Below are 14027 nucleotides of genomic sequence, written 5' to 3'. Positions count from 1 at the left end.
AGCCAGGCTGAATTTAAGCCCCCACAACTGACACACATACAAAAAAAGGAAGGAGAATTTTACAGTTTGCCTTTTTAGAAATTAAACTGAAATATCCTTTCAGAGAGAGGAAAGGAATGCAAATCTGAAGGCTCTTCAAGCTACTGCTTAAAGTGTAAGCAGAAACACACCTGCCAAAAGTCATTTTTTTTGTTATATTCTGCTCTCAAACTGAACAGTAATAAAATGTGTGTGTAAGCACACATGTGCACACAGGTATATGCACCAGTTCTGCAGCTTGAACTCGGGGTCTTGGGGCTCTTCCGTTTTCTGCTCAAGGTTAGTGTTTAACCTCTCAATTCTACCTCTGGCTTTTTTTGGTGCTCAATTAGACTTAAAAGTCTCACAGATCTGACGAATGTAACTAACTCCTCTATACATTACCCCTGCAATTAAATACAGAAACTAAAAAAGGACTTCCCTGTGAGGGCTGGTTTTTAACTACAATTCTCAAATCTCAGCCTCCTGACCAAGAATTACAAGTGCAAGCCACCTGCACTAAGGCAAACATTTTTCAAGCTAAAAAAGCATCGAAGTTTAGATTTACTGACAAGACAGCAGAAGCTGGAGAACACTGAAAAGCAGGTAATAGTACTTGGCTTATAGTTGAAAAACAATGTACTTCCTTTTTCAACTGAATGAAAGAGAACAAAGAAACAGATGCACGCTGGAGAAATGCCCAGTGGTGTACATGTGGGGTTTTTTTTGTGCCCTTTTTTTGGTTTGCCAGTCCTGGGACTTGAACTCATGGGTGTTGTTCCTAAGCTCTATTTTGCTTAAGGGTAACATTCTACAACTCTCAATCCCATTTATTTATTTATTTTAATTTGTTGGTTGTAGGGCTTGGACTTTGGGGTCTAGGTGCTGTCCCTGAGCTCTTCAGCTCAAGGCTGCCATCCTACACCTGGGGCCACAGTACCACTTCCCAGTTTTCTAGTGATTAATTGAAGATAAGAGTCTTACAGACTTTAGTGCCTGGGCTGGCTTTGAACCATGATCCTCAGAACTCAGCCTCCTGAGTAGCTAGGATTACATGCATGAGCCACTGTGACCGGTGGTTTACTTCCAGCTTTTTGATACCTAATTGGCGATAAGAGTCTCACAGACTTTCCTGCCCAAGCTGGCTTTGCACATGATCCTCAGGCCCCAGCCTCTTGAGTACGAGGATTTACAGGAGTGAGTCACTGGGTGCGTGGCACATGATTTTAACGTTTTCTTTACTTGTGTCACATGTAGACTATTCAGTGGCATCTGGGGCAGCCTGGCAGTGGAAATGGCTTAACTGGAGACAAGACAGACTCAATCAAATCCTTTTCTTCATCATCATAGGAAAACCAACAGCTCCGTCAGCCTGTACAGTCTGCTAACTGCACCACCCCACTTCCCTAGTCATCCAGGGGACGTTGGTGTTCTGCTGTCTTGTTTAGTTGGCTGTTGGATGATAACAAGGTGTATAAGAAGTTTCCAGAAAAACTCCCCTGAAATTTAAACCTAGAGACAATTAATCAAAGTTATAATGCTTATCAAATACTGGTTAAAATGAAGCTGGGGAGTGGGGGGAACAGGAACCTAGCCTAGTGTTCGCCTAGCATGCAGGAAGCCCTGGGTTCAATTCCTTGGTACCATATGCTCAGAAAAAGCCAGAAGTGGTGTTGTGGCTCAAGTGGCAGAGCTCTAGTTTAAGTAAAAAGTGTCCAAGGATAATGCCCAGGCCCTGAGTTCAAGTCCCAGGACTGGAGGAGGAGGAGGAGGAGGAGGAGGAGGAGGAGGAGGAGGAGGAGGAGGAGGAGGAGGAGGAGGAGAGGGAAGAAGAGAAAGAAGAGAAGGAGAAGAGGAAGAGGAAAAGGAGGAAGAGGAGGAGGAGGAGGAGGAAGAATGCAGCTGGGCACCTGTGACTCACATCTATAATCCCAACTACTCCAGAGGCTGAGGTCTGAGGACAGATGTCCAAAGCCAACCTGGGCAGGAAAATCTTCAAGACTGCCCCTAATTACCAGCAAAACACTGGATTGGAAAACACAGTTCACGTAAGGTTAGAGTGTCAGCTGTGAGGAAGAATGCTGCACAAGAGCGTAAGCCCCAATACTAGCACACATACAGACACAACCAAAGAATGTCAAAAACCAAATGAAATACTGAAAAACAAAATTAAGCCATACGTAATTTTAGAAAAAACCTTCCAGAAAATACTATGTTTCGTTGTGGGTCACAAAGTAATTTAATATTACAGAATGAATTCACAAATAAAACCATTTGGCCAGAATAAAAATCCAAATTAGGGGCTGGAAATGTGACTTAATGGTAAAGTGCTTGGCTAGCATGCATGAAGCCCTGGGTTCTATTCCTTCAGTACCACACACAGAAAAAAGCTGGATGTGGTGCTGTGGCTCAAGTGGTAGAGTGCTAGCAAAAGAAGCTCAGAGACAGTGCACAGTCCTTGAGTTCAAGCCCCAGAACTGGCACGCACGCGCGTGCACACACACACACACAATCCAAATTATTTTCTCAGGTATCTTAGGCATAGAAGTTAAGATAAAAATCTGGTAATCCACAATGGAATTCTATGCTGCAGTCAGAAAGAACGACATCACTCCATTTGTAAGGAATTGGAAAGAAGTAAGCCAGACTCAAAGGAACATAGGCCCAATAGTCTCCCTCATTTGTCATAATCAGTAGAAACCTTGGGCTCTCCTAGCAGAGATTTACAATAGAACAAAATCTAGAGATATTAGGCCAAATAGTATGACACTAAATGTAAGGACCTCCAGGATAAGGAAACAAAAGCCATATAATGAATGACTGTTGTTCTTAATGTACTATCTCATCTCTTTTGCCAACCCTTGGTTATCTCATATTGTTACAATATTTCACCTTGTTATCTGATATATTTTATATGTGCTTAATTGGTTATCTGAAATTGGATAGGGATGGGGGGAAATCAAGATAAGTGGGGGGAGAGTGGGAGGGAAATGGGGACCATGTCATGAGAAACAGTATCAATGTTTGTGAAGTTATGCACCTTTTATCTGGTGAATATAATGTAACCCTTCTATTAATCACAATAAAAAAACTGCTAATTTAAAAAAAAATCTGGTAATCTACATGACAGAATAGGAGAGACACTGGAACTCATACACACAGGCAAAAACTTCTTGAACAGAGTCCCAGGATCACAACAGACTGGAGAGAGATTTGACAAATGGGACTACCTAAAAATAAAAAGTTTCTGCACAGATAAAAGCATAGCTACTAAAGTAGAAAGACAGCCAACCAACTGGGAAAAGATATTTCCCAGTAATACATCTGACAAATGCTTAATATCCAGTATCTACAGGGAACTTAAAAAACTAATCCCCCCCAAACCAAACAAACCAATTGCTAAACGAGCAAGGGAACTAAAAAGAGACTTACCAGAAAATGCTCATTATCCATGGTCATAAAGGAAATGCAAATAAAAACAACCCTAAGATACCACCTTACCCCAATTAGAATGACCAACATTCTGAACTCAGACAATGACAATTGCTGGCGGTGTTGTGGAGAAAAAGGAACCCTACTACACTGCTGGTGGGAATGTAGACTAGTTCAGCCACTCTGGAAAGCAGTGTGGAGGTTTCTTAAAAAACTGAAAATTGACCTTCCCTATGATCCCGCCATACCATGGGCATCTATTCTGAACATCATAACCCAGGATATGCTAAGGACACCTGTTCAGCCATGTTCATCTCTGCACTATTCACAATAGCCAAGCGATGGAAACAACCCAGATGCCCTATTGCAGATTAATGGATACAAAAAATGTGATATATATATATATAAAAAAATGGAATTCTACATAGCCAACAGATAAGATAATAATGGCATTTGCTGGGAAGTGGATAAACCTAGAGCAAATCATGTTGGGTGAGATAAGCCAAGACCAAAGGAGCAAAAGGTCTCCTTGATATGTAGATATTAGATTCAAACAGTACAAGAGCGATGATTCAATACTCAGGTACTCAAGGTCATTGACATGAACTTGGAGATATAACTACATAGACATATAAATCTATGATGGGATATATATTCTACAGACATAATGATATATTATAAAGATCGTTATGTATCTATGACATACAAAATCAGCTAAATTTTAATTTTGTCCTTAAATTTATGTGCCAGCGATTACATATACAGATTCCATTTGTGAATACTTGTTTGTTAAACTTGACATGTAAGATATGATGTAAAAGCATCAGTGTTAATAAAACCTTTTAATTAAAAAAATTTGGTAATTCCTGTAGTATTCATTTGAGCTATCATACAAAATAATCAATGGTAAAACACCAAAAGTATACCACATAAATTCAGAAATAGTATCAACAGCCAGTCATTGGTATTTCATGCCTGTAATCCTAAATACTAAGAAACCTGAGATCTGAAATGGTGTTAGTTTAAAGCTAGCCCTAGCAAAAAAGTCCATGAGACTCATATCCAATTAACTAGCAAAAAAAAAAATAGGCTGACGGAGAGTCTCAAGTGGTGTTGCCAAGCCATGGGTGGAAAAAAACTGAGCAAGAGATCAAACCCCAGACCAATACACAAAAATAACGAAAGAATATGAGCAAGTGAAGGCCTTCTGACCATCATGTAAAGACATTAACACAAGTGAACATACAAGGTGAAAAAAACCAGTACATTTCCATGTAAATATTTACCTGGAAAATAAAAAGAACATACCCCAAGTATTAGAATTGAGAGTTAAGTGAAACAATAATGTAAACACAAAACAGTAATACTTTTAGATAGTAAAGTAAGAAACATAACAAAAAAGTTCATTAACATTAACAACAAAAAAATCAAAGAATATCACATACTTACATACACACATGAGGGATAATAATAGTGAGAAATTCCTCTGATTTATGTGAAAAGTTACATAAAAGATATAAAAGACTGAAAAAAAGGTAAAGAAATACAGCTATGTGGCTGCTGGTGGCTCACGCCTGTCATCCTAGCTACTCAGGAGGCTGAGATCGGAGATCCTGGTTCAAAGCCAGCCTGAGTCCATGAGACTGTCATCTCCAATTAACCATCAGAAAATCGAAGTGGTGCTGTGGTTCAAGTGGTATAGCACTAGCCTTGAGCTGAAATGCTCTGGGACAGTGCTGAGGCCCAGAGTTCAGCCCCATGACTGACAAAAAAAGGAAAAGAAAAAGAAAAAAGGCTGAGAGCTCGTAAGGACTGCAGTATCAAGCCAGTCATGCAGAAACGTCTACAAGACTCTATCTCCAAAATAACCAGCAAAACACCAGGTAGGAAGAATGGGTCAAGTCACAGGAAGCCAGCTGAGCAAGAAAGCTCAGTAAGTACAAGGCGCAGAATTCAAACTGCAAGTACCATCCCAAAAATAAAAATAGAAAATTTAAGAAATAAATACTAATTATTAATCAATGTTTTTCAAATTATCTTCTACATAATTCAGTAATAAGTCCTCTATAAATACAAGGTGCTCTGGGCACAAGAAAATGGAAAAAATGTTTCCAGTGTATGGAAAATACTAAAAAAGAAAAAGGGTATGGGAAAATCCTTTATGGATATTAAAATCTTCTATAAGTCTTCAATAAAGTATCCCTAAAACAATTTTCCACTAAAATAATGTAAAAGCAACAATTCATTCATAAATAAAATCTCCAGCTAATAATGAATGAACAAAGAGTTGTTTAAGACCAGTTAGCAAAACAAATTTCCAATAGGCTAAAGACTTCTTAAACCATAGAAATGTCTGATAAACCTAAAAAATTAGGCCATGGGTTTAGCCTAGTTGCAGAGTGCTTGCCTAGCATGCACGAAGACCCGGGTTCATTTCCTCTATACCACATACGTAGAAAAAAAGGCCAGAAGTGGTGCTGTGGCTCAAGTGGTAGAAGTCTAGCCTTGAGGAAAGCCCAAGGACAATGCTCAGTCCCTGAGTTCAAGCCCCAGGACTGGCAAAAAAAAACCAGTAACTATTTCTGAAAACTCTTAACAAAATGAAGCAACAGGAAAAACACTGAGAAAAAGATTGTCTTCCTTGAACACACTGCTTCTATCCTTAGTCTTACAAAAATTTTTATCATAGAAACAATGCTGGATTTTACGAAATGATCTTTGTGAATCAATGGTTTTTTCCTATTTTATTAGTGTGATAGATTACACTGATTTTTAAAAAAATTTGTTCAATCACTCTTATGTTCCTGAGATACATCCTACTTGGCCCTAATGTATAAATCTTGTAATATGCTTCTTAATATGCTAGAATTTTGCATCAATAGTCATAAGGAATTTCAGTCTGTAATTCTTTTATGAGGTTTCCATTTAGCTTGGGTACGGAGAGAAAGGCTGGCCTCAAAGAGTGAATGATGCAATGTTTTTTCCTCTTGCATCCCTACCTCTGCCTCCACACACCGGAGCTTCAGCACAGCTTGCTTCCTCAAGGCTGGTAACTTTAACCTTGAGCCATTGGTCTTCAGCTTGGCTTTTGGCTGGTTAACTGAAGATGAAGTCTCTCTGAGTTTTCTGCTTAGGTTGGCCTCAAACTGGGATCCTCCATGTCTTAACCTCTAGAATAGCTAGGATTGTAGGAATATGAGTCACCAGTATCCCGCTCTCCTCTTGTATTTCTGAGAGATTTGAGGTGTTACGGTTTATACATGAATTGTCCCTCCAAAAGAACTGGTTCCAAGTTGGTAGCACTGGTTGGATTACGAAGGTGCTAACTTTTCTTTCTTTAAGTCCAGTACCAGGACTCAAACAGTACCTGCTACTTTCCCCTTCACTGGCTAGCACTCTACCAACCCTGGGGTGCTAACCTTATCATATGTGATCCAGTGATGAATTAAAGCTAAATGGGGATTATGAGTCCTGATTGCAAGAAGTAGGTTTCGAAGGGCCTGCCTTTGAATGGTAAGTATGTCTGTCCCTAGACTCTTACACACACACACACCCCTCCCTGGTCATTATGAGGTTAAAGAGCTTTGTTCTTGTGCGCGCACACACGCACCTCTCTCTCCCTCTCCCTCCCTCTCCTCTCCTCTCCCTCCCTCTCCTCCTTTCCCTCCCTCTCTCCCTCTCCCTCCCTCCCTCTCTCTCCCTCCCTCCCTCTCTCTCTCTCCCTCCTTCTCTTTCTCCCTCCCTCTCCCCCTTTCCCTCCCTCTCTCTGTCTCCCTCTCCCTCTCTCTCTCTCTCCTTCCTTCTCCTCTTTCTCCCTCCTCTCCCTCCCTCTCCCCTCTCCCTCCCCCCCTCTCCCCTTCTCCCCCTCTCCCTCTCTCTCTCTCTCATCATTATAAGGTTAAAGAGCTTTGTTTCTACCACATATTCCCTGCCATAATTTTGTGCCTCGCTGTGGCCTAGAAATAATGGAGCCAAGATGTTTCAAGACTGAAATGTTTTATTCTTTAAATGTTTTCTTTGATTCCCCAGTAACGTATTCTGGTCTGAACTCTAGAGTTCTGGTCTTTGGTTACTGATTTATTCTCTTTGTTGCGAGCCTCTGAGCCTTTTTCTTTCACCTTGTGTCACATTAGGTTATTTGTGTCCCTGTAGGAGTATATCCATTTGTGTTGACAAACTGTTGCTGACAGGGTTTTCTAATTACAGGGTTCAGTAATTCTTTTACTTTCTGTTGACTGGTAATAACACATTCACTTTCTTTTTTTGCTTTCATTGTTTGCATTTTCTGTCTGTGCTAAGTCCAGCTAAATGTTGGTGAATTCAAGTAACTTTGTTTCATCACTCTATTTTTCTATCATTCATTTTATGTATCTCTAAACTAATCTTTACTATTTCTTATGTTCTGCCCTCTATGTTTAGAATATTCTTTTTTCTGTTCCTTAAGATAGATAGACTACTGATTTAAAATCATTTTTCTAAGTCTTTCCATTTCCTAACAAATGGGGCGATGTCATTCTTTTTGACAGCAGCATAGAATTCCATTGTGTACAAATACCACAACTTGTTGATCCACTCATCAACTGAGGGACATCTGGGTTGGTTCCATATCTTTGCTATGGTGAATAGTGCTGCAATGAACATTGTTGTGCTAGTGGGTTTAGTATGTCCTTGTTTCTGGGTGGTTGGGTAAATGCCAAGTAGTGGAATTGCTGGGTCATAGGGGAGTTCTATGTTTAGCCTTTTGAGGCACTGCCACACTGCTTTCCATAGTGGTTGAACGAGTTTGCACTCCCACCAACAGTGTAGTAGTGACTTAGAAAAAATCATATTAAGTGAAGTAAGCCAGACTCAAAGGAACTTAGGCTCAATGGTTTCCCTCATTCGTCATAATCAGTAGAAACCTTGGGCTCTACTAGCAGAGATTTGCAATAGAGCAAAATCTTGATACATAAGGACATATAATGTGAAGCTAATTGAAAGGACCTCCAGGATATTGAAACAAAAGCCATATAATGAATGATTGTTGTCCTTAATGTACTATGTTGTCTCTCATCTCCTTTGCTGTCCCTTGGTTATCTCATATTGGTATAGTATCTCACTTTGTTATCTGATATATTGAATTTATTTGTATTTGGATATTTGAAATTTGATAGGGAAGGGGGGAAAACCAAGACGGGTGGGGGGTGTGGGGGGGAGGGAAACGGGTACCAAGACATGAGAAAGGGTATCAATGTATGTGAATTAATGCACCTTCTATCTGGCAAATATCATGTAACCCTTTTACTAATTACAATAAAAAAATAAAATCATTTTTCTTTATTACAGACGCTGACAGTCACGAATTTGAGTACTGCTTTCTCTGGACTCTTTAAGTTCTGTTGGCTTTCATTTTCAGTCATCTCTAAGTACTGTGTAATTTCCTTGTGACTTCAAGAGTGTTCTGTTTAATGTTCACATTGCTGAACATTCTTTTTACTCTTTTGTTTGTGGTAACCAGCTCTACCACACCATGGCCTGGAGAAGACACTATGGTTTTAGTCTTATTACAGATACTAAGACTTATTTTTTATGTTCTAATTTATGGAAAGTCCTGAAAAGTATACCATATTTATTTGAAAAAAATGTATATTTTTGCATTCTATTCTATTTCTGTCCATTTGTTTTATGCATTACTAGAAGTGGGATATTAAAATCTCTTACTATATGTATCCCTTTACATCTATTGAAAACTACTCTAAATGGAGGAAACATTTCTATAATCTTTAAAAGAGACAAATATGTTTTAAAATCATATTTGTAAATGTTTTAACCAAAAAACATCATTTTCAGAAAACAACATAAGAATAGGTATAAATGTAAAGAAGCTATAGCTTGGCACCAGAAGCTCACACTTTTAATTCTGGCTACTCAAGAGTCTGAGACCTGAGGATCGAGGTTCGAAGCCAGCCTGGGTAGAAAAAGTCCCTATGAGATTCTTTATCTCCAAAAAAACCACTCAAAACCTAGAAGTGAAGCTGTGGCTCAAAGTGATGCAGCACTAGCTTTGAGCAAAAGAGCTCAGGAACAGCACCCAGGCCCCAAGTTCAAGCCCTACAACCACCCTTCTCTCCCCCATCCCCCGCCCCGGAAAAAAAAGACAAAAAGGAAGTTAACGAGGACTATGTCATGTTTCATGTGCTGATCTCAGACACATCTCTGTCCCTGAAGAGGGCCACAGCATCCATCCTGTACACAGAAGTGCACACAGATTTAAGATCGTAGAACACATACCCACCCTCGGACCCTCAGCCAGAAATGCTTCATCTTCCACCAGTCTATACCTGATACCTCCTTCACTCTCAAACTCTTAGAGAAGGGATATGGCCTCCTTTTTCTTTACCAAACCACACCCAGACACAGAGAGCTCAGCCTCTGCCATTACTGTTGGCCTCACCTCAGAAGACCATCAGGACTGTGACTATCATTGTCATTGCACACATGACAGCAAAGGACGCAGATGACAAGACAGTGCAAACAACATGAGTTCCTACTCACAAAAAATCAACATCCTCCCCCAAGAAAAGGACAATCTAGACACAACCATAGCCAATACCTTATACTATGTGTAAGATCTTGAAGTATATTCTTACTGGGTAGTTCTAATCTCGAATGTCAGACAAGGAGGTAACTAACTATATATGATTAGGAGTTTTCAATGTAACAATGTTTATTTCAGAATAAAGTTAAAAAGTAAACTATTACATAGAACTTAGGGCAAAGATTCAGAAAACTTGGTCTCGTCTGCATTGTCACTCATGGTTACAAAAATCTTTAATTCATCTGGGCCTCAATTTCCTTAAAAGAAAATAATGCTGTGATGGTTAACTTTGAATGTCAAGTTAATGAAATTGAGAAATAACTACAAGATTAGTAAAGCACACCTCTGGGTATGTCTGAAGGTGGATTCATAACGTGAGGGAATTATTCATGGGAAAATGGTGGCACTATTTTTGGTGAAAAGTAAAAGGCAGGACCTAAGTAGAGGATGCACATTACCAATGGCGTATCCTTAGGGGTGACAGGAGGTTTGTCAGGAGGTGAATCGCCTCTACCTCCACATACTCCTCTCCTACTGCCAGGACATTCTTTTGCCCCATCAAAGACCCCAAATCAGTGTACCAACCACTATGAAATGAAATTTGTGGAACCCTGAGCTAAAATAATTCTTCAATATTTCAGTCAGAGCAATGAAAAAACTAATTAATGCAAACATCTAAGCATTCTTCTAGTTTGTACTTTAAGGTTCTTTTTCATTACCTAAAAAACTTAGAATAGTGTTGGAAACAAAGTAGATGTTGAATGAAAGGTATGTGAGACAGTAATTATTCTCTATACTAATCTTGCTTTACCCTAAGAACATCCTGAAGGTATACTGCTCCTAAAGCTAATCATGACCAAGCTACACTCATAACCAACCAAAATAAGCCTCTAACACAAAAATAAAAAGCAATTCTAGAGTTTACATTTCTGTTTACAGTAGAGGAAGATCCTTCCTTACAACCAGATGTTCAATCATCATTAGAAAAGCAATTCCAACCAATTCTACCATATGATTCATTCATTGATTTAACATGTTTATTAAACAAGCATTGCGTGACTGGCCTTGAACTAGGATAGGTTAATAAATTATCCATCTACATTCTGAATAAGCGAGGTCACACACAGTTTACATATATGAGAAGACAGATGTAAGAATGTTATTAATAAGTGCTACAGTTATTAACAGAATATTAAAGCAGCAGAGAAGTATCTAGAATTCCTGCGATAACATTAAATTGATTCTGATATTTTCCACACCATTATACAACTATTTCTTGAGCACTCAGGATGTGTAAACTTAATCTACAAACGTGCCAGGCGTGGTGGCTCATACCTGTAATCCTAGTTACTCAGGAGATTGAGATCTGAGGATCAAGATTCAAAGCCAGCCTGGGCACTAAAGACCCACTAAAGACCTAAAGACCATGAGACTCTTATCTCCAATTCACACTAGAAAAAAAAACAAAAACTGGAAGTGGGGCTGTGGCTCAAGGGGTAGGGTAGTAGCCTTGAGTTGAAGAGCTCTCAGGGACAGTGCCCAGGCCCAAAGTTCAAGTCCCACGACTGACAAAAATCTACAAATGTACCTCTGGCATAAAATAAGATCTTACAGATGGTCAAAGGATGAGGAGATTAACTGGTGTAGGTAGTGTGACTCAGGAGGTGATGCAAGGATTTCCTTACAAAACTTTGAGATGTGCTAACCTATTCTACTATGGTCACACCCCAACTAACAGTGTTGGCAAAGCTGTGTCTGAGCCTCCCCAACTCATTCACAAAAGACAGGGGTCCTGGAGATCTATGCCAACTAGGTACACATCCTGTTCAGAGAGGCAGTCTTCACACACACCCTAATTCTAACTCCTTCTCAGCAAGCTCACACTCCCCACTGAACACAGACTTTCCTTCTCTTAAGCATGATTAAAACATCCTAATAAGAATTAAGAATGACAAATTTGAAGGACAGCTAGTTTTTACACTATACCAAGGAACACAAAAACTAACACTCCTGTCAAGCTAACAGAGAAGAAAACAGAGACTGTGAAGCCAAGGTACCTTCAGTCCTTGCAGTTCGCTTTCCAGTTGCTTTGAGTAGAGCTCACTCTGCTCACGTAGCTTCCTGTCTTTAGACGCCTCGGCGACCAGAGCTTCCCTGTGGACTTCCAGCTTGAAGAGCAAAGGAAGATTTCAGAATTATACCTTTTTACCTCAAGTGTTGAGATCCATACAACATAACTAACCACGAAAATGACTGTCCAGACATAAAGAATAAGATGCAGAGCTTTTCACTGGTCTCAAAAGGCAGCTTCCATCACTACCCACAGACACTATGAAATCTGCCTAACTACTAACCTCTTTTTTGGCTCTTTCTGTTTTGCGTAGCTCTTGCCTTAAGCTTTCAACTTTCTGCATCACTAGGTCCACCTCTTCTTCCTTATCTCGGACATGTCGAGCAAGTTTCTGTTTCTGGGTGTGTAACTCTGTGAGCCGCTCATTGATCTCCATGAACTCCTGCATGGCCAGTTTCCTCTGACAGTGCGCGTCTTTCAGCTCTTTGGATTGGTTTTTTAATCGCTCACTAGCCTGGACTAGTTCCTACAGTTTTGTAAAAAGAATATATGTTACCAATTCTGCAACTTAAGAGAGCACACTGGCCACCAAAGTGCTATCATTAAGCCAAGAAAAATCAAAATGATTCACCTAAGGCTATCATGAAAGGACATGAACTACCTGTAAAAGGGTATGAAAGGCATAGGGCTCTTTTTCTATTCTCTAACATGACAAGTGCAGAGGAGCAAGTAACTTAACCTTGGTTCTACAAATGAAAGGGAATAAAGGACATAAAATAAAGCCCAAATCAACTTTGATGTGCTAGTCCAAACAAATCCTAAACAGGATTTACACGGTTAAGACAGATATCCACATAGAAATAAATACTGAAAATTTTGAAATTATATTAAATATTACAATTTTTTTTAAAAAGGTTGTCTATCCTCTCCTTTGTAAGGAAATTGAGGCATACACCAATAGCAAGGAAAAAAACAACCTAAACCTGAGACCCTCCACTCCTGATTCAGAAGCTAAAGTAACACCAATCAGGGCATACCTTTTTTGGAACAGAGACTCTTAAGGAAATGTCTATTTTTCATACATAAAGAACAAACAGATATGAGCTCACTAGCACAGATGCCCAAAGACTCAAAGAACAAACCTCCCTAAATCAAGCAATAAGAACAACAGACAATAAAGTAAGTGAGAAAAATATGTGGATATTAGAATCATCAGATATTAACATAAGATTGCTATGTATGAACTATTTGAAGAAATAAAAGCATGATAAAAATGAAAGGATGACAAAAATCATTAAAAATTACCACATAGGTTTATAAAAAGAACTTTATCAAGCCTTAAGAAATGGAACGAGGCTGGGCTTCAGTGGCTCATGCTTACAATCCTACTAAGGAGGCTGAGATCTGAGGATCACAGTTCAAAGCTAGCCTGGGCACTAAAGTCCATGAGACTCTTATCTCCAATTAACCACCAGAAAACAACAAGTGGTGATATGGCTCAAGTGGTAAAGCACTGGCCTTGAGCTAAAGAATTCAGGGACAGTGCCCTGACTGACCCCCTCCAAAAAAGAAAAAAGAAATGGAAAAAATGGAAACAGTGGCCAGAAGTGTGGTTTAATAGTAAAGTTCTTGCCTAGCATGAATGAAGCAGCCCTGGGTTTGATTCTTCAGCACCACATACACAGAAAATGCTGGAAGTGGTGCTGTGGCTCAAAGTGATAGAGTGCCCAGTTGTTGAGTAGAAGCCCCAGGACTGGCAAAAAAAAAAAAAAAAAAAAAGAAAAGAAAAGGAAAAATGTGTTAAAATGAAAGATATGGATCCACTAATATAGGAACCTCTACATTTATGAAGCAAGTAAAATGGAGAAGAAACCAAACCCAGAAAAACTGAAACTGAATAATGTTAGAGAAATTACCTTAAAAGATGCA

General features: G+C 39.4%; 1 protein-coding gene across 12 annotated transcripts in view; it reads right to left on the bottom strand.

Annotated features, from left to right (window-relative positions):
- Positions 1 to 14027, bottom strand: part of Cdc42bpa (CDC42 binding protein kinase alpha) — a 199608-nt gene that overhangs the window by 80743 nt on the left and 104838 nt on the right. For 8 of the 12 annotated variants that reach the window (XM_090341545.1, XM_090341546.1, XM_090341544.1 and 5 more), the window contains 2 exons: positions 12382 to 12624; positions 12085 to 12195 (listed from right to left, as the gene is read on the bottom strand). The exons of 1 other annotated variant lie outside the window; for it this stretch is intronic. In XM_090341545.1, coding sequence (XP_090197671.1) covers positions 12085 to 12195; positions 12382 to 12624 — 354 coding nt within the window. The remainder of the gene's footprint in view (positions 1 to 12084; positions 12196 to 12381; positions 12625 to 14027) is intronic. 3 more of the 12 variants (XM_090341548.1, XM_090341540.1, XM_090341542.1) reach the window with 1 other exon arrangement.

This window comes from Megascapheus bottae, chromosome 10 (genome assembly GCF_031878675.1).
Source record: "Megascapheus bottae isolate mThoBot1 chromosome 10, mThoBot2.hap1, whole genome shotgun sequence".
In the NCBI taxonomy this organism is placed as follows: Eukaryota; Metazoa; Chordata; class Mammalia; order Rodentia; family Geomyidae; genus Megascapheus; species Megascapheus bottae.
This window is presented reverse-complemented; position numbering and strand designations above follow the sequence as displayed.